This window comes from Diospyros lotus, chromosome 15 (genome assembly GCF_014633365.1).
Source record: "Diospyros lotus cultivar Yz01 chromosome 15, ASM1463336v1, whole genome shotgun sequence".
NCBI classification, from domain to species: Eukaryota; Viridiplantae; Streptophyta; class Magnoliopsida; order Ericales; family Ebenaceae; genus Diospyros; species Diospyros lotus.
Window position 1 is genome coordinate 33,027,946 of NC_068352.1, and position 21,673 is coordinate 33,049,618.

Below are 21,673 nucleotides of genomic sequence, written 5' to 3' on the forward strand. Positions count from 1 at the left end.
AGTATTAGGTTTAGGAAGTGGCAATTTTCGGTTTTCCATCCAGTTTGATTCATAAACTAAGTATGTGTGTATATATATATATTTGAATTTAAATTATATATATTTTTGGGAGTTTAAAATGACTCATGATTAAGTTGAACTAATTGACCAAAAAACTCAAGAATTAAAGATATTATGGGTGAAAAAAAATAAAAGCTTTATAAATTCGAATTTCAACTCTTTATACATGCCATCTTAATAAGGTTCTATTTCATCAATAATTCCATTCTTTATTAATCTGATCCTTAATTTCTCGTGATTTCTTGTAAAGTATCACGTACATCAAAGTTTCTAAAGAATAGATGGAAATTTTAATTTTACTTTATTTAAAAAGTCTTAAAAAACTAATAACGTAATTGATAATTTTTACAACATGATAAAAGACTTGTCACTCTTAATTACATATGAGATAGAAATAATATATTATCTTTAAGGCATAAATAACTATTTTCACTCTTATAAGAATGATGAATTTGAGATTATGCGTGAGTCGTGATGGTCCAACTAAAAAGAGAACATAATCTCAAAGTGTGAGCCATCATGTTTCAACATGAATCTTGTTTGCATGATTAGGAGGATGATTATGGAAATCACATATGAATATGAATATGATGAAACATGATGGCTCTGGAAGCTTAAAGTGTAAGCCCAGCTGCCAAATCATATTGGACTTCGGCCAACGATCACTCAAATTGGCGACCCACCACCACCAAGCGGGCAGGCACTTTCTTCTTCCTTCACCACCACCACCCATATTTGAATGGTTTGCTAAACTGTCTTTTGTTTCTGCTCGCTAACTTCCTTTAAACTCTATCCTTTCCAAGGTTGAGTTAGCTTTAATCCCAATCCATCATGCATCATTGCCTATATATACTGGGCAAAAATAACAACCATCATCAACGCCACAAGCCTTTTAATGAACTTGGTTTACAAGGTTAGATTTCATGTCACATTACGGACAAGAGTTATTTGGACCATTGTAAACAATTCTGAATGAACCATCAATGTCAATATCACGTTTAAACTCTCGCTTAAACACTTTGGAGGCCACAAGCTTTAATTTTTTAAATATCTTTATTTATGGGAATATATGTTCTCTCATTGCCCATCATTAATTAGAAGAAAATGTGTGTCTAACAAAAAAAGGAAAGTCACGAGCAAAGAGGAAAGAATTAGGATCCAACTCTGATTATTCAATCAGTAAGAAGTGAATTCTACATTTGGATGGGACCATCTGGTGGTGCTTTTTATTTTCTAGGTAGGTAGGTTGGTTTGTGTTTGGATTAGTTATTGGCAGCACTATCATTACTCCCTTGGTCGTATGAGATGAGTGGCTAAGCATTGAGTAGTCAGAGGACTTTTTGGTAACCATTGACAAATGTCAACCACTTAAAAGCATTTGCTTTTAAGGATGAAATATAGGCCCTCTTAGTTGTCAGGAAGTACAAAAGAGATGTATTGGGCAAGCTTCTTTAAAAATTTATGCATCAACACTTCAAAATAAAAGTTTAAACTTTAATCACAGAGATGTCACTAACTATGGCATGGTATCTTCAGGCTATAACTCTTGGGGATTCTGAGACTAAAAATTTCAACATGCTAGTCTACTACTAGAGAAACTAGAAAGCCAATGGGGTCTTGAGCCCATATGATGATCTTTGAAGATAATCCCCACACAAACAGAGCAGAACCTGAATATAATTTATTCAAGGCCATATATACTTGTGGACGTAGACAAAGTCCAAGACAGGATTAATGGAGTAAAAATCAGGGAAATACATACAGGAGATGATCATTGACATGGGAGATCATGGTATTCCTTAAATCTGTAACTCTGAAACAACGATGCATCTGGAAAACATAGTTCTTACTCTATTAGAAGGATCGTAGTAAATCATGCTACAAAAAGTACATGAAATTAGAAAGAGAATGATGGAAGGTGTAAGAAATTCTTGTACAGATTCCTCCTTGATGGCTGGAAGTTGATGAATCTACAGCTGAGTGTTGATCCAACCCAAGCGAACAATAAATCCCTGCTCTATTCAAGCAAAATTTGAGCAAGTGGTAGCAAGAATGTTAATCCTCAGATTCTAGAGTTGGACTCTTTGAGCAGCTTTCTGTCTGATGGAGTTCCAATAACTTCTTCTCCGGGTTACAAAGCCCTGAAAGATAGTTACAGAAAAAGCTGCATAAGAATACACCTCAATGTAAGTAACATGGGGCATCCCTAGTGCACATGACTCCCCGATTTGCGAGGATTGTACTCGTCCACAGCCTTGTTCTCTTGCTTTTTTGCAAAGAGAGTGTTTTCACAGCTCGAACCTATGACCTTTTTAGTCATAAAGCAGCAACTTTACCATTGCCACTAAGGCTCGTGCGCCCTCATCAACATAAGCAACATCAGGCAACAAACATGTAGATTCATGCAGCTATAGAATAAATAAGGCCGGTGCAGTCCCATAGAAGCCATGAGAACAAATACCAACCTGAACACTTGGGAATATCCCAAACAGCGATAGATGATGGAGTACATTCTGGCTGGCATAGTAGTCGATTGTTCTCGTGGTTGACATTCATCGCAAGCATCCAAGCACCAATTGTAACATCCTCATTGCTAAACATCCGGAAACTGTAAATTCAAGCAACTTTTGAAGTATTAGTCATCTAGAAAAGTACTTCAAATAGCATGGATATCTACTACCAGTTGTAAACTTAATGATAAAATGTCATTGATGCAAACCAACCACAACAACGTCCACAAATCTCAAATATAAATACATTTAATGAACCATGGATTCCAGCTTAAGAACAGGTTCTGACAAAAATAACTTCAAACAAACAAATAATAATGATAGTAACAGCAAGAAAGAAAGTGAGCTTGCCTGTCGTTTCTTAAAGCAACCAAGCTTGTGACAACATCAGCAGATAGGGCATATATGGGACCATAAGCATGGAGAAAGTACTCCTTTCCGAGCAAATAAGATAGCGGTTCATACCTGCATGGATTAAACTGATCAGATCACCAAAATATAACAAGCAGAAAATTCTAATTCAGAAGAAATCCAGTTCCAACTTCCAAAAAAATGTAGTTCGAATGAATTCTTAAAACACTTCCAAAAAGATTGCCCGTAATATTCCTGAATTTCAAGAAAATAAGCTTTCCTAGCATTGAGAACTTATGCCTACAAAAGCGATCCAGAGCAAAAATCAAAGAAATTATGTTGATAGGATGGGTAGATAATCCCTATCAATGACCGACTAGATCAAGGATAAAAACGCAAAGCACCTTTACATACTTTCTCCCTAACACTTAGCATGCTTCTGTACATGAAGCTAAGAATTGGGTTTACCATGGTTGCCAAAACAGCATTACTTCTAAGGATTTTGACCCTCAAAAAGTCAATTACGAAGACTCGTCAATTACATCCACTAAAAATATGTAGAGATGGAAGCTCATTCTGTTCCATTTGAATTACTTTTCTCCTTTACACAACCTCTCTGTAACATCTATCAATCTTGCATAATAGATTTGTAGTAATTGCAGCCACTGAACTAAAATGTGAGGTCATTCACACCGTGTTTCACCAACATTATAGTCCATCAGTATCTCAAGTCTCAAGTATATAATCACTAGAAAATTTTTCAGGGTGGAGTAAAACAAATGGCAAAACAAAAAGTCCAATATTCATGGGAATGACAACATATAAACCAAAATTGTAGGACTGACCATTTGAGCTTGGGGTCAGTAAAAACAGGACCCTTTTTCATGCATCCAAGGTAAGTTTGAGAGTGTGAACGTTCTTTTGCCAAAAGTAGTGAAAGGCGATCTGGCAGTAAAAGATAGAAGACCTTTCTTTAGTAGCACATGGAAAAGACAGGGAGTCTAGAAGCTAAATAATATAGAGTATGGAACAACAAAAAATGCCATATAATAATTAATCACCTGGCCTCAAATATATATCATCATCAGCTTTAACATAAAACTCAGCATCAAAAAGTGCATATGCAGCTTTGAAGAAAGCCAACCTGTTGCATGTGCCAGTTCTATTCAAAAATAACAAAATATTGAAACTTAAAAATGATAGAAACTCTATGACCAGCACTAACGTTTTGTAAGGAAGCTTACTGTACTCCTCCTCAATGTCTAACAGCATGAAGTCATCATATTCTTCCACCTCCTTTCTGAGCTGTGACATTTTTGATTTGTCAGGGGTTCTACCAATAACAAATCGGAAAGCCAAGCCTGTGGCTTCCTCCAAGCTGTGAGACATAATCATATTTCAACAGATAGGCTAGAATAAAAGAAGCCATGCAATCATTAAGAAAATAATTGCCCAAGTCTGTGCTCCAGAGGTTGCAACACAAATAAATGCAAAATCAAAACTTTAACACAGCTGCCATTGCTTGCAGCTATTGCTCCATGAGCATAGTTATTCAGTATCCAGGGGTTATGACTAAGTAAGAGTTGAATCCAAAGCTCAATTCCTCTCCTTTAAACATAGGATCCAATCACAATTTATGATCCCATATTTCGATAACTGCCATGTGACTGGTTCTAGGAACTCCAGAAAGAAAAAGACAAGGGTTTCCATCTTCAGAAACTTATGAATTATGTGCTTTTGAGTGCATTTCTAATATGCAGATGACTAACTAAACAAGCATATACATGTCAGTGTACATACTTTAGACATATACCAAATATAAATATTTCTATGGTACAAACAATGATCAAACAGGTGACACTAAATAATTTATCCTTGTTCTATAGACGCATTTGTCCAACTAAAGTAAAACCAAGTCACAAAAAAGAAGAATAATGGTAAAGCAGTTGGACTGGATGATACCCAAATAGAAGCAAGGAACTGCATGGGAGAAGATGATATTTTCTATTTTATGGCCAACAAAGTTATTCAATGTGTTTCTGAAATCAAAGATGATGTATGATAAATGGAGAAGGAGCACTCTAGTGCCTATTTATAAGAACAAAGAAGGGAGATAGTTGAAATTGTGAAAATTATAGAGGAATCGAGTTAATGAGCCACATTTTGAAATTCTGGGCTAGAGTGGTTGAGCGAAGTTTAATTATTATCATTATTAGAGATTGGGCAAAGGTTAAGAAGAGAAACTAAGGTGTCTGAAAATCAATTTGGTTTCATGTCCAATAGTTTAACAAGAGTACTTATGGTATTTATTGATTTAGAAAAATATTAAGATCAAATCTCTAATTATGATCAAATCTCTAAAGAAGACTTATGGAGAATCTTAGAGAAGAAATGAGTCTAAGCTACTTGTACACAACCTATCAAAGACTTGTATCATAGAGCTAAAACATGTGGTAGAATATGTGAATGAGATACTGAGACTTCAAGGTTAATTAGATTATACCAAGGATTTGCGTTAAGCCCTTATCTGCTTATCCTAGTAATGGATGAACACACTAAACACATCCCCAGACAGAGGTGCTTGATATATGCTATTGTGGATGCCATTATCTTAGTGGAAGCAAAAGAAGGCATGACTACTAAGTTGAGTAGATTGGAAAACAGATATATAGATTATAAATTTAGTAAAAATATAAGAATGGTAATATTTTGGTAAAACTTGGCGATCAAGTTATCCTAAGAAAAAGATAATTTAGAGATCTTGAGTCAATTCTTCGCAAAGCTAGAGAAATTAATGGGATGTTACCTATAGAATTAAGTCATGATGGTTAAAATTAAAAAGTACATCAGAAGTTTTATGTGATTATAAAATTCTATTAGAGCTAAAAGGAAAACTTTGTAAGATGACTATACGATTAACTTTGTTGTATGACAAGAAATATTGAGCAATAAAGCACCAACATGTGCAAGAATATAACATAAATGGAGGTTTTATGATAAATGTGTGGCCATACAAAAAAAAAAAAAAAAGAAAGAACTAAAAATGAGATAATTTGTAATAAAGTTGGAGTAGCTATTATTAATAGAGGCTCTTATGAGGAAAGTGAATGGAATGAAAGAAGTCTATAACAAAAAAGGTAGAGGAAGATCACAAAAAACTTGGTGGAAAACTCTTATATATGATATGAGTTATAAAATGTTACAAAAGATCTGACCATAGATAGAGATAATTGGTGAGCTGCTTAAACTCATGTAGTTGACCCCACCTGGTGAGATTATGGCTTGTGATTGGTGGTGGTGTTGTTTTCATTTCCTCCAATTTTACCAAAGTAAAGACCTTGCTATTTCAGCTTCCGTTTTGTCTACCTATTTTTGTGTTGAGCTACCATAGTTGATAGCTTGGAATGTCATCTCCCAAGTTACTACAAAAAAAAAAGTGCCATACTGCCATTATTGGTTGCCAATAATTGTCATCTTGATCTTGGGCTGCAGCCCTTTTCATGTATGTACATCCTAATAGTGTCTTCATGGTTGTTACAAAATGCATTATTTGCAACTTAAGTATTACCTGACCTCCAATTTATAAAAAAAAAGAAGAAGAAGGTATTACCCTATCCTTCTCCATTGGTGCCAAAGCCACATCCCTTAATTGTTGACTTCACATTAATTAGCCTAGAGTCGGCTGGTCATCAGCATTTTTTAGTAGATTTTTAACCATATTTATCAATTAACAGGCCCCCTGTGGGGGCGGAAAAACCACAATTCTTTTTCTCTTTATATTTCCTTAATTTTTTCCAGTTAAGTTCATTTCTTTAATTGATGTCTTAACTTTCACTCGCTTAATGGGAAGTCAGTCCATTGCCAGCATTTTTTTTTTTCTCTTATAGATTTTTAACCATGTTTATTCATTAATAACCCCCATGGGAAACACCAACAAACTAACGTGTGGAAAGAACTGATCAACACAAAAGAGCCTCTATGACTTCCTTAATCTGACAAAGTAAAAGGACCACTACTATTTTTTCCTGCTGAAAAAACCTATAAAGGCTATAATGTAAATCTCCATAAATATTCCTTCTTTCTTTACAGTAACGTTCATCAGTTCTACCTCCAGTTTGTTCGTTAATCTGAGAAAGTAAAAGAGTTCCCCCCCCCCCGGCGATATAGTTGTCAAAGGCATGCCTAGGCTCAAGGCTCAGCTGAGGGCACTCACTTTATGAAGCACGTACCTAGGTGCTATGGCGCGCCTCATCTAGAGGTGCAAGGTACGTGCCTTTTGCTCCTATGTAATTTTTTTATTTTCTTGATGGACTTTGTAAAATCTAACCAGTAATAACTCTCATTTACAGAAAAAAAAAAAAAAAAAACCCAGTAATAGCTCAAAAAAATTAACAGACAATTAAGAAAACGCCATGTTATTTAGTTAGATACTGTTGGTTATTTGTTGTTTGTGATTTTTCAAGTTTACATTTATCTCTTTATGGGTATAAATTGAAAATAATGATGTATGAGTACTTTTTATCAGATCTTTTAAATGTGCGCCTCACATCGAAGAGGCTTGTTCCTAGACTCCAAGCACTCTTGTGTCTTGAGCCTTTAACAACTATGCTCCCTGCGGGAAAAGGCCATAAATAAAGGCTATAATGTAACGTAGGGAAAAAAAAAAAAATAAGAAAAAGAAAGAAAAAGAGGCTATAACGTAAAACGATCTTCAACATTGAAAGTTGTATCCAAGTGCCTATTCACAATTCGCTCTCCAATAGCCCCACCTTCCCCTCTTCAAGTATAACATTTTATAATCTTTGTTCCCTATTTTACTCTAATGCGTTAAGTTGATTCAGTTTTATCCCATAACGAAGGCAGCAAATCACCAAATTCTTCAACAATGGCCCATGATCAACATAACCACAGTTACAGTATCCTTATCATTTCAGAAAGACATCCGAGATTTTCAATAACCAAGAACATCAAATACCAATCACCACAAATACGAACGCAATAATCTAACTGAAGAAAGAATAGCAGTACCGCTGAAGCCCTTGCTGATCGGAGGGCATCCAAGTCCGCCGCAACGATCGCCGCCGTCCCGCCGATCCGAACCCAGTCTGAATTCCGACGAATCCCATAACCTTGTGCCTCGTCTGATGCTCATCGGACACCATTCCATCCCGACCACCGCCACCGCCGCCCCTCTCCCAAACCACGGACACCGACCTCGGCTTACTTCTGCATTTGTACGCCGCACTGCGACTAGGAATCGCGAGGAAGCCGAAGACGAACCCGGCGAGTCCGATGAGGAAACAGAGGAGCAGGACCGTCAATCTACGAGAGTAGGAGGAGGAAGATCGAGGGTAGGCGTACTTGGGAGACGAAGGCATTTCGAGCTCAGAGTGTTGGGCATTCAAAGCAAAACCCTAGGAAGCTAGGGCCTTTGTAGTTTCTGCGATTTGGTTTTGTGGAACAGAGCATTGAACAGAGAAGAGGGAGATAGGCTGCCTTTGCTTGCTTCTCGATCTCTCCTGCGGTTGGTGGTCTCAGCTGGGCTCTCGTTTTCTGGTTGTCACTGTAGCTTAGTTTTCTTTTTCTTTTTATTTTTTTCAACTTTGATGCATCTAAGTTCTATAATTTTTTAATTTTACTAAATTAAATTAATTCTTTTTTAAAAAAATTGGTTTCTATTATACAAAAAGAGTTGTTAGTGGTTGACAATGATATTTGGGTTGATCATCACAATTTTATCTCAATACGAGTCTGTAAGAAAAATGGTAAAATTAATTTTCTCAATATAAATATCAAAGCTCAAGTTAATAAAATAAATGAGTAATAAATGTTTAATAAACACCATGAGTCTATTAGTCTACTTGTGAGGGTTGCATCATTTATATGGACTAAGTGAGTCGGGACACAAAAAGTTGTTCAAATTTTTTTAAATTTGATCATCTCGATTTAAGTTGTATGAACCATATAAAAATAACATTGAGTTCAACTAATAGAAGTTGAATTCTTTAGAGATAAGATAGCCCAAGGTATTCAGAATTAAATCTCCCAAATCTCGAACTTGAATATCTTAAGCTGACAATGTGAGTCAAATTTTTTAAAATTATTTCAAGATCAACGAGTTCATTTATCTCAACCATTCTAATAACATTCAAGTTTTATAGGATAATGACATGGGACTCAGATTTTATAAACTTATTTTTTAAATATAGACTAGATGAAATAATAAGTGTCATCTCCCTGTTACTTGTTAATAAAAATCCGTGACAAGGTGAAATTGATTCTATTCCAAAAATAGATCTATAGTTTCACCTTTTATCAACTTTACTCCACAAATAGCCTTACTTGTCATCAGGGCCGGACCTTCCATGAGGCCCATGAGACAGCTGCCTCAGGGTCCATGGAAATTTCACAATTTAGGGGCCCATAAATTGAAAATGGCCCATGCAAATTTCACAACTAGGGACCCATGAAAATTTCACAACTTAGGCCCCATGCTGTTTGCGCCCACCCACCCCCTTCTCGTGACCCTTCTCCCTCTCTCTCTTTCGCTCGCTCCCTAGCCCTACCTCTTTGGCTCCATCGCGCCTCGCTCTCGCGACCATTCTCCCTCTTTATCTTTTGCTCGCTGTCCTAGCCCTACCTCTTTGGCTCCGTCGCGCCCCGCCCTCACCTTCGCTCTCACCTCTCGCTGCTGCTCCGTCGCCGGTAGCTCGCTGTCTCTCTCTCTTCTTGTTGCTCCTCGCCCTTTGCGGCTTCCCCCTCGCCCTCGCTTTCTCGCCTCTCGCTATTCGATCGGCGATGGCTCGTTCTCAGCGACTTCCCTCGCCCTCGTGGCTAGTAGCTCGCTGCTCGGGCACTCGCCTAGTAAGCATCGCTTCTCGCTGCTCTGCTCAGTCGCTGGCTCACCATCGCCCTTCGTCCCTCACCCTTGTGGATTGTGGTCGGTGGCTCGCTACCTCTTGATTGCTAATTGGGTCATCAAATTAGATCTGCTTCTTAGATGCTCTAACTCCATATTTGCTTCAACTTTCAGCAATTAGTTGCTTTTTCATTTTGTTTCATTTATGGTAGTATCCTTCGTTCGTTTCGTTTATGGTAATTTTTGATTGATAATTTAAAAAAAAATAATTTTATTCTTATGGTATAAATATTTATTTATTTTTTATATTTTATTATACAATTTGGGGCCATTTTTAAGTCTCGCCTCAGAGCCCCAAAAACTCAGGTTCGGCACTGCTTGTCATCTATTTTTTTATTTCTTTTAAACTATAGTGTAATTACTGGGTAGGATTAAATACATTTTGAAATTTCAAAATTTGGCAAGTTTTTTTCTTTTATTTTTAGTCTTTTGTTAGGTAAAGTTTGGCAGAATTTTACTTACATGGATATGTATTTTTAATGTCATCTCCAATTACTTGTACCTAACAGACTTGATTTTCAAATTCAAATTGTAGAGTTAATAAATTTATGTATTTCTTTACTAATTAACTATCATCCACGAAAACATCATAAAAGCGTTGTTTTAACATTTTTAAAATGTTTTTATTTTTGAAACATAAAAAAGGTTAAAAAAAAGAAAAGACGTTTCTAAACTATTTTTATAATTCTAAAAATGTTTCGAGATTATTTTATAATATTAAAAAAAATATCATACACTAAATAAACCATGGATAAATTCAAGCAATTTTTTCTTAAATCAAAGTGATCTTTTTATAAGTGTTTATCCTGATCCAATCGGGGGATCGAATTGATTATAGAAAGATGCAAGGTTGTTAAAATTGAGATTTTAAGTGGGATCGACAAAGGGTTCATAAAATCGAATCGTAAAATTGTAAGATTTTAGAGATAATTAAAAATACCCTTTAATTTTTGTAAATATATGTTTATAATAACATAATTTTATAGAAAATGAATTAATATCATTTAATAACCTGATTATTCTTTATTATAATTCAAAAGATGATACTTTCAAAATATAGCTCAAAAACTAACAGGTTGGTATAAACAATTTAGAGGCAAAATATAGGTAATTTAGAGGTAAAATATAGTTTAAAATTCTTTAGAGGATGCTTCCAACGTCTTCCATTAGATTTAGATTGTAATTTTTTCTTGATTTACATTGATTAAATCAAGTAATATCCCGATTTGGGGTTGGGTGGTCCATTAATTAATTATTTATTTATCTTGATTTACTTATGCAATCAATGTTAAATCAAGTAAAAATTATAATTTAAATCAAGTAAATTGGAACTTATGCAATTAATGTTAGATACTATGTGACATTGGAACTTATGTAATCAATGTTAAATCAAGTTCCAATTTAGAGGCAAAATATAACAATTCATTGCATAAGTTCCAATGTCAGATGCTATGTGACATTGAGACGTTGGAAGCATCCTCTAAATTACAACTTAAATCAATGGAGGTCTTTGAATCGTAAAATCGTTTGGAGATCTCTGAAGCGTAAAATCGTAAAATCGTATATGTAAAATCGAGATTTTATAGGATTTTATCCCAAATTGAATTTTACATGAGATTTGAATCGTTTGGGGGTCTTCGAATCGTAAAATCGTACGTGTAAAATCGGGATTTTAACAACAATGGAAAGATGAGTTTAATCAGTCGATTTATTAGTGAAAAAAGAAAAATATTATTACACTGAGTGAATAAATTAATCTTGAAACAAGCCACTTAATTAGGGGTGTGCGAGGTGCGATTTGACCGGTCTGAATCATTTTCAGCACACTAAACCGCTGGTGCAGTTTTTCAACTAAACCAGACCGCGGTCTGGTTTAGATGCGGCCAAACCGCACTGCATTTGTGGTCTAATTTAGTGCAATTTACCATAGTTTAAAATGCTATTTAAAATCACTAAAAATAATATTTAAAAATAGTAAATAAAAACACAAATATTGATAAATAAAGACAATCAAAGATAAATAAATAAGAACAAAAAATAAAAACAAAATAGTGTAAAAAATAAATAAGATGGGGCTGTCGATTATTAGATTGTTATAATAATAATTTTTTTATTATTTTCTTGGACAGTTCGGTTTAAAATTGAACCGCCAACTATCCAAACCACAAACCGTGCGGTTTGGACAGGATCTAAATCGTTTTTGACCGCAAAAAAAAAAAAAAAACTGACCGGTTCGATCTAGTTCGATTTGGTCTAGCCGATTTTCACGGTGTACCAGTTTTTTTTGAACACCATTACGCTTAATTACCATTGATAAGGAAGAGAGTATATCACTCAAATTGCATCCTTGAGCACTTTCTGCACTGCAGCAGCGACTTCATCGGCGCTGCTGACCTCTTCGGTGGTCGTCCCCTCGATCACTTAGCCCCGTTTATCTTCGGCACAAGTGCACTCGATTAGTGAACTATTTACACACTCTTTCAAGGGTGGCTGCTCCTAGGCAAATCTCCTGGCTGTCTCTGCACCCCTACCTCCTTTTATTACTGAACTGGGCGTCCCGGCTGATCTCCATTCTACCTCCCTCCCTATCTGGCCTCTTCCTCCTCGTCTCCTCATCTGCTGCTTCATTCTCATCATCAGTGCAGCCATCATCTTCCAGCTCCTGTTTTTTCACTCTCTTCCGTTGAACTGATCCACCGCCTGGCTGCTGCTGCTTCTCATTTCGGAGCCTCTAAGCATTCTGCTTGCTCTCGAATTTCTCCTAGTCGATGGCTTCGTCACAGGCTTTTTGGTGACATAACTCAAAACTGGATTCCATGGCCACAGCCATTTCTTCACAGTTAAAAGAATCACAAAAAAGCCCATCGCAGTAAATGACTCCTAGAACTGCCACAAAAGAGAGAATATCACAGCATTGCTATATATATGTATATACGTATAAAGAAGAGAAAGACACAGAAGTTTTGGCTTCCATCCAAATCCAATGTCTAGCTCACCTATGCTTCTCCTTGGGATAGGGATAAAAGAGCAGAACATCCTTCCTCAACATCGAACCCTCTGGTTCAGGTTCAGGTTGTGGCTCTCTGGGAATTACACAAGACAAGTAGTAAAAAGAGTTATAAACCAAGCAAAGAGGAAGTCTTAGGCAATTCTTTTATTTTTCTTCTTTTTTTTTTCAGATTAGTACCAGAGAATATAAGATACAAGGGGATAAAACAGTAGCACTATTACACCATATTGTAATAATAATTAGTAATTCATAGCTATGCTGCAAAAGGAAATGGGAGGGACCAAGGTGAGCTATTGTCTCGAAATGGGAAGATGCGAAGATCTGGAAACAATTGTATAGATTAACAAAGGCGGCAACGCTTTGATTCCCTTCCCCACAGAAATACCAAGATTGATTAGGCCCCTTTTCAGTTCTCTATGTTCAATTTTCATTTATCATGCTGTTTAACAACTTTATGTTCATTTTTAGTTTTGTATTTTTTTTTTTCTGCGTTATCCCTAACATCACCAGCGACTGGAGGTCATCATCGACTCCCTTCTTGTGGACTCCAAGATCTTGGGTTCAGAATAATTTTTAGACAAACTAGAGATCTACATCTCAGATCTATCTAAATCTATTCATCTGTACAAATACACACATAAATATATACTGCAATATTTCTTTTGTGTTCTTGCTTTCAAAATGAACCAAAAGCATATCCAGATCATCAAATTGACATACAAAGATTGAGATGAATTCTGGCAGTCACTGCAACCAAGATGAAAATCTAGCTAAATTATGAGACATGCGCTCACACGCATGTAGAGATATCATCAAAAAAGATCAAATCAAACCAGATCTTGGAGTGCTACTTGCAGATCAGGGAGTCTTGCCAGTTTCCTCTCTAGTTGGTGACTCCTATGGGAGTCGCTGGCAAGTGAGGAGATGCCCCGGAAGATTTTGCTGGCTACTTTTTGGCGATATTGAGTTGGTGACAGCAAGAAGTGTGGGAGGGGAAGAAATGAAAACAAAAACAAAATGGTGAAAACAACTTTTCCTTGATTTCAGAACACAAATATTCACCAATTTCACAATGAAAAGTTCTCACTACCCTCATATCCTGGTAAGAACGCTGATCCAATTTTCAAAAGACATGAATGCCTTCCTAGCTTTGTCATCTTCATCATCTTCTGTGACCAAGTCCTCCATCACAGGTGAATCATGATTATTGTGCAGCAGGTATAGCTCCTTTCTCAGTTGAGATGGGAGTATATATAGGCGTTTCTAGGGCAAAAAGAGGACCTCGCCTATTCTGGTGCAATTACAAAATTGTACATTGCTCTTTTCCCTTTATGCAATGTTCTAAAGTTTCACGGAAACGGAAATGGGAAATGGGAAATGGGAAAAGGATATGATACGAAACACAAAATGGGAAACAACATTTTTCAAAAAAGTAGGAAACGGAAACAAGGAGAAAACGCGTAAATAAAAAAAATATATATATATATAGGGGTCTTGTTGTAAATATAATTTTAATATAGAAAATTAATAATTATTTAATCAAACATAAACATAAATTCCATCATCCATTCAAGCAAACATAAACACAAGTTGCTTCTATCTCTATCATAGTCATTAACATGGTTGCGGAACATAAATGTGTTTCCAATATTTTTTTCAATACTTTGAAACGACCCTGAAATGTTTTCAAAATTACGAAAATGGCTTGGACACTTTTTTTTGGTGTTTTGGGGTAGGAAACATTTTGAAAATGCCAAAATGGCACTGTTTCGGTGTTCCCATGCATCAAAGGTTCTGACACCAAGACCGGTTATTGAATAGGAAATGAGATCAAGGGTCAAAAGTCAGACTAGGACTGGACCAGATTTATGTTTATTAAAGAAATAACTACATGATAATAAAATTTAAATCTAAAAAATAAAAAAAATTAAAATCTATCACATAATACTATAATAGACTTAAAAATTCATTAAGCAACATTTTCCAGCATTTAGAAAAAGTCCATAAAACAATATTAACACAAGTTTAGAATAAAAATAAAATAAAACTCAAGATCAAATATTTTAATTAAAAATCAACAATTACAACAACAACAAAAAAAAATTGCTGATGCATTAGCAATATCCAAATTACAAACCAGGTGTCCCCAGATATCCCAAATTTATTATAAATGTTTTCATTGTGCTGTTCTTATTTTGAATAAGAGGCAGTTTGCACTATCTTGATTTCTACTAAACTTTAGGAGAATCCACATTATTATAAAAAGACCCAAGACCTGTACAGATTTCAATACTAAAGGTTTCTTGGATGCACCATACAGCTAGGATATGACAATAAATAGGTTCCAATATTTATAGAAATAACAAAATATATTTTGGACTCAATCAAATCACAATTGCCAATTTTGTAATGTTTCTAACTTTGAAAAATCAAGCTCCATGTGAGAAGTTCATGCATTTACATCTATAGCAAATACAGGCCAAGTTCTAGACAGATACAATTTACCCTTGTTAGGTATCTGCTTACTGCACAACAATTTAAAAATCTTGGCTATTTTCATAGACATGACTTTAACTTTAAATTAGAAAGGAAGCGTCTCCATACCTAGAATTTATGAAAAACATTTGCCTAACAAGTCAGAAGAAAGGGAAAACTAATATGCACAATGTATGCCTACAAAATTTCAAAGATACATGAATAACTCACAAGAAGTATTACCAAGAGCATATCAAACAGATATATGTTTCTTCTTAGAAGCATGAATAATTGCATATACCTTGAACAAAAAATTCGATTCAAAACAAAATAGGGAATAGTATTGGTTGAACGTTGTTGAGAATATAGATTAGCTTCTAGGTTAGATAAAATATACAAGCACTTTCTTATAAATTATTTGTCGTCCTTTTATTACCATAGAGGTAATCCTCTGTGGTACCATCCACATAACTTGTCGTAACAATCATAAATACAAGTCAATAGCTTTTGAAAGTTTTGGACCTTTAATTCCCATACAGACTCTAGGATAAGAAGGCAATCACTGATTAAGCTGAGGGGTCGCTAGGCAGTGAAAGGATGGAACTGAAAAAAAAAACATACCGCTTATGTTTGACATTAATTATATAGGCATTGCCGCATTACCATAGATATAGTCATAAATAGAAATGAATTGATAGCTAGAATTTATGTAGCCGACCTCACATAATAGGATAAAGGTTGAGATGTATTTTACCTCTTGGCAGCTTTCACCACAGAAATCAGAAGCTGCTTCTCCAGATGCACCCCTCCCTTTGAGGCAGGCCTTGTGGTCTATTGAGATGAATCACAATAACCAGAAGTTAATGAAGTACAAGGAGAAATAAAGATGGACAAAACAGGTATCCTTTAAATGAAGACAACGATCTCTCAGCTAAAATATTAACTTTGAACCATGTTGTGAATTCTCAACAAGCCCCAGTCTTAATCCCACTAGGCAGGGAAGTAAGAATTAGAAACAAAGCAGAGAAGAAGTCATAGGCACTCTTCCATTCCCCCCCCCCCCCCAGGCAGGGGGGAATTAGCATCAAAGAACATAAGATACAAGGGGACAAAACTGTAGCACTGTTACACCAAATTGTTATAAAAATTAGTAATTCATAGCTACATTGCAAAAGGAATGAAGGGGACCAAGGTGAAGTAGTATCTCTCGAAATAGGAAGACGCAAACATCCAGAAACAAAGAATAAATTAACAAAGGGATGATCCTTTTATTTCCTTCCACGGACATACCAGAATTAATTGGCCAACTAGTTCAATGCAAAATGCAAGAACACCATGCGTTTTGAAACAAAGGATATAAACAACATTGGCACAACAACAATCACAAGCCTTAATCCCACCAGGTGAAATTATAACCAACGTTGAAAATAACATTTATGTTAAAAATTAACAGTGATCATTAATGAGAGAACACCAAATTGCCCTGAATGTACACAACAGGAATGATTGAGTCCCTAAAATCAATTACATCTCAAACCAGTAAGAGCATAAGAGTTTTATTTAACAACCTCCTAATGCATAAAGTACACTGGCAACAACAAACAAAATAAAGGATGCTTGCACCTCTTGAAACACTGGAAGGAATTATTCATCAATTTCACTTTTCACAATGAAAAGTTATCAGCAAACCTCATATTCTGGTGAATCGCTGATCTGACTTTCATAAGATATGAACATCATTCTAGCTTTTATCATCATCATCATCATCTTCTGTGACCAAATCCTCCATCACAGGTGATCTATGATTACGTTGCGGCAGATATAGCTGCCTTCTGAGTTGAGTTATGACTATATATAAGTATTTCTAGGACAAAAAAAGGACCTTGGGTAGTCTGGTGTAATTACAAAACTAACCAATTGCTCCTTTCCCTTTGTTGCAATGTTCCAAAACCTAGAGCGGTTATTGAACCCGAGATCAGAGAGGGTCAAGAGTCAAAGGGTTGGACCAGGGTTGAACCAAGGTCAAAACAGGATTTATTTTCATTAATGGATAAATACATGAAAATTACAACTTAGATCTAAAAAATTAAAGTCCATCACATAATGCTATAATAGACTTCAAAATTTATTAACATTCCTTGACATTTAGAAAAGGTCCATACAACAATGTTAACCAAAGTTTAGGATGATACAAATCAACAATTACAAAACAAATTGTTGGGGCATCAAGAATATCCAAATTATAAACCAGGTGTTCCCAAATCTCAAAATTACAAATCATTATAAATGCTTCCAATGTGTTCTTATCTTGAATAGGATTCAAATCACAAAAATGATAAATAGTATTCAAAGAGTCAACATCAACTCCTTCCATATCTCTAAAATTATTATTTTCTCCTCTAACATATAACTAGACCATATTTTGCCGCTAACTAGACCATTCTGATGTTGCACCTTTTTGTATATTAGTTTTGATGATGAAAAATATCTATTGGCTTAATCCCTAAGTCATGAGTCAAGGTTATAGTTTTCAACATATATCAATTTCAACATCAAGTATTATTTTGTTCAAATGAAAACCAAGTTAAGTTCATTCTTATACATATGGAGATTTGCAAAAACAAGTATTATGATTTAAAAAAAATCTCCTAAAGTAATTTTCAAAATTAGCTTTAAAATCATTGGTTAACATAAAACTAAAATTGTTCTAAGGCAAAAGACCAACTAGAACATGTTTTTGAAAATGCTTTCTTTTTGGAAAACTATCTCTTGGTATTTTCATATCTAATATCCATTGGTATTAAAACGATTTTTAATGAATTTTTCATTAAATAGAAAGTATATATTTTGAAGGTGATAATATTGCTAAATCTTGAGTTTGTACTAAAACCAAAATTCTACTTTCTTATTATTATAGATTTTGATTTTTTTGATATTTTTATTGAATCCAAATAGGGGGTACTTTCTTATTTACATTTATGTATTAAAGTAAATGGAAGATAAAATATAAATAAAAGAAAATATAAACATTTACTTACCTAAAGAAATTAAAGTAAATGGAAGATAAAATATAAATAAAAGAAAATATGGACATTTACTTACCTAAAGAAATGTAAATATGTTGTAATGTATACATGCTATGGATTGTACTTTCAAACAAAATCTTCTGAAAATCTGTCATGTTTCTGTACATGTTTCGAAACCCCTTCTGAAAAGGTTTTCAATATTTTTCTAAGTGTATATGCTATTTCGAAACATCTATGTAATGCATATGTTTTCGAATCAGGTTTTGTAATATGTTTTGAAACCTCCATTCTATATTTCGAAACCTCTAACATTTCTGTCAGCAAAGATTTAAAAAATCCGAGATGCACTTGTGTTAGACATTTAATTTTATTCTCTGATTTTTAAATCCATCTTTTGAGAAAGTAGACTCAAATTTGAATTTGAATGTGAGTGTTTTTTAATCATAGTGGGCACAAGACCTTGTCTCCCACTCAATGCTATCTCTAAGTGCAAGTCCAGCTGGAAAGGCTGTATGTTTCAAAACATGAGGAGTATGTTTTGAAACCTTAGTGTAAATTTGTTATGTTTTGAAACCTGTATGCTATGTTTTAAAACCTTCTTTTTTGTCTTGTCTCTAACAGCTATAAATGCCTAGATTTCTATCTCTTGATATAAATAGCAGGTGTTTAAAGACAAGAATAAGTTATGACAAGAGAGCACACACTAGAGACACATACACAAGCACAAGTGCTGATCAAATCATTTATTCAAGCTCTCAAAGAAGATCCTCTACAAATCCTATTCTTGTGCATTGTGAGTGTAAAGGAGAAGCAAGCCAAAACTGAAGTCTCATCTTGTCTAGCTCTCCTCACCTCAAGTTAAGAGGTTTGTCCAGCCATTGGTAAGATATTTATTGCTATACATTCTATTGGGCTGTAAAGATAAAGTTTTATTCATCTTGTTAATGTTGTAAGGTTTGAGTTTAGCCCAAAACTCGTTGTAGTGTAAAGATTTGAGTTGAGCCTAAAACTCATTGTGTCAAAGGTTTGAGTTAAGCCTAAAACTCACTTGGTGAAAGGTTTGAGTTGAGTCATAAAAACTCATTGTACAAGGTTTTGGGGTGAATCGTGATAAAACCCTTGTTGTGGTTGATTACTAGTAAAAGTGATTGGAATTGAAAAATCCTTTAAGTGGGTAAGTTTGAATGTAGTGGACTAGGCGAGGTGCCGAACCACTATATATCTTGTGTGCACTTAATCTTTCGCTTTTGCTTATTGATTATTGCTTAATCTTCATAAGATTTGTTATCAAAGTCTAAAACACATTTTCCTTAAGCATAAGCCTATACATATACATAAGTATCTATCTTTGATCTCAAACACCCTTGGTATACTCTTACTTATATAAATCATCTTTGCCAAAAATCATTATTTTGAAACACAAGCTAAAAGATTTCGAATCAAGCACAACATAAAAGTATATTTTGAAACATACATTCTATATTTCGAAACATATATAGTAGGTTTCGAAATCTACTTAACAGAAAGGTTTATTTCGAAACATATAGTCTATATTTCGAAATATAATATTCTATCATCAACTATTGTTTTTATTATCGAAAAATTTATGCGAATCTCAATTCACCCCCCATCTTGGAATATATTTGCCATCATTAGGAACCAACACATTCCAGTTTCAAACCATCCACTCCAGTTTGATTCCCTCAACGCAGCCTTTTTGACCTATGCTTCTTCTTTTCTTTTCAATTCCTTTTTTTTTTTTTTCTTTTGAGGTGGTGGCAATTTACACTATTTTGAGTTCTACTAAACTTTATGAGAATCCATATGGACGTGTACAGATTTCAATGCCGAAGGCTTCCAGGATACACATACAGCTAGGATAGGACAATAAATAGGTTGCAATATTCATAGAATTAAAGAAATATACTTGTTGAACTCAATCATATCAAAATTGCTGATTTTATAACATTTATAATCTTGTCAAGTCAAGCACCATGTGAGAAGTTCATACCTCGTTTATTGCAAATACAAGCCAAGTTTTAGACAAAAACAATTTACCCTTATTACGTATCTACTTACCAAAAAAAAATTTACCCAAAACCTTTATAACTGACAGCTTATAACACAAGACAGCTATATAACTGACAGCATATAAGACATTTTATCCAAACTTATTAGCAAATAAGCTCTTAAGCTGAGCCAAACAGTCTCTTAATCATCTGTAATCCCTTCTTAGTCTTGAGCTGATTCTTCAGTTTCATCCCATTAGGGCACGGTAAACCACCAAATTTTTCAACAACTTAATCATCTCTAATCCCCACTTAGTCTTGAGCTGATTCTTCAGTTTCATCCCATCATGGACACGGCAAACCACCAAATTTTTCAACAATGGCCCATAATCAAATTTACCACTGCTCAATAATCATACATCAAATACCAAGGTCTCCACTCAGCAAAAATAAAAAACACCCATCGCCACAAATACGAACACAATAATATAACTGACGAAAGAATAGCTATACCGCCGAAATCCTTGCTGATCAGATGACATCCAGCGGGCCCCAACGATCGCCGCCGTGCCGCCGATCCGAACCCAGTCGGAATTCCAACGAATACTTCTGTAGCTTCTGTGATTTTGGTTTTGTGGAACTGAGCATCGAAAATCGGAGAAGACAACAGTTTGATTCACAGAGAAGGGGAAAGTTTTTTAGAATTTAAGCTTATTTATAAATTCTTTTTCCAAATTAAATGGTGCTTTTATGAGTTTTTTTTTTAATTTATTTTCACAACTCAAATATATCACCCGCCATCAAAAAATCTATTATCACAAAAAATAAAAACCAACAAAATTGTTGTTTTCTCCTATCCTATTATATCCATATTTTACACCTTCAACGTCACAACTTAAATTTTAATAAAGATCAAAAATTTCAAATTTGATAATCTTATCTTGCATAAGACTTAAATAATTTCTTATCATATTTAAAAGTGAAATTTTTGAATATCTTACGACGATACTTAAATAATCATTTACTATTATTAAAAAAGATTTAAAAGATTTATCAAGGATTCTTCTCAATAGCTTAAACAGTCGTCGGTTCCAATTTTAGTACAAAAAAATCAAACTACCCTTGAAGCCTAATCTCATCCTGCATACCTGAGCAATGACAGAGCTACGTGTCAATGAGTGTGCAATCAATCCCCCCTCTCCCTCAACCTCTAAAATTGCCCCTGATATTGTGTATAAATTATTATGACATGTAACACTATCCCCTTGAAATAAAAAATAAAAGACAATTATGTAATATCAATTTAGTATTCA

The 21,673-nt window shown here is 34.7% G+C and overlaps 1 protein-coding gene and 1 long non-coding RNA gene across 2 annotated transcripts; both read right to left on the minus strand.

The window, feature by feature from the left end:
• Positions 1-1,776: 1,776 nt before the first annotated feature.
• Positions 1,777-8,467, minus strand: LOC127791326 (probable beta-1,3-galactosyltransferase 14). The gene is made up of 7 exons (XM_052321123.1): positions 7,950-8,467; positions 4,147-4,299; positions 3,983-4,065; positions 3,767-3,866; positions 2,922-3,035; positions 2,526-2,668; positions 1,777-2,201 (listed from the first exon to the last, which is right to left on the minus strand). Exons 1-7 carry the CDS (start codon positions 8,297-8,299, stop codon positions 2,116-2,118), a joined length of 1,029 nt encoding a protein of 342 aa, XP_052177083.1. The 5' UTR covers positions 8,300-8,467; the 3' UTR covers positions 1,777-2,115.
• Positions 8,468-12,264: 3,797 nt separating this feature from the next.
• LOC127791396 (uncharacterized) lies at positions 12,265-21,065 on the minus strand. The gene is made up of 4 exons (XR_008020941.1): positions 20,874-21,065; positions 16,080-16,156; positions 12,837-12,923; positions 12,265-12,726 (listed from the first exon to the last, which is right to left on the minus strand). It is a non-coding gene; the product is annotated as an uncharacterized LOC127791396 (long non-coding RNA).
• Between the last annotated feature and the right edge of the window lie 608 nt (positions 21,066-21,673).

Bases quoted from the DNA above. Each gene is read 5' to 3' on its own strand.
- LOC127791326 (XM_052321123.1), bottom strand. From the start codon at position 8,299: ATGCCTTCGTCTCCCAAGTACGCCTACCCTCGATCTTCCTCCTCCTAC. The intron at 3,036-3,766 runs GTCAGTCCTACA...TAATCCATGCAG, and splicing joins ACTGACCCCAAGCTCAAATG to GTATGAACCGCTATCTTATT. The intron at 2,669-2,921 runs GCAAGCTCACTT...TTGAATTTACAG, and splicing joins GTTGCTTTAAGAAACGACAG to TTTCCGGATGTTTAGCAATG.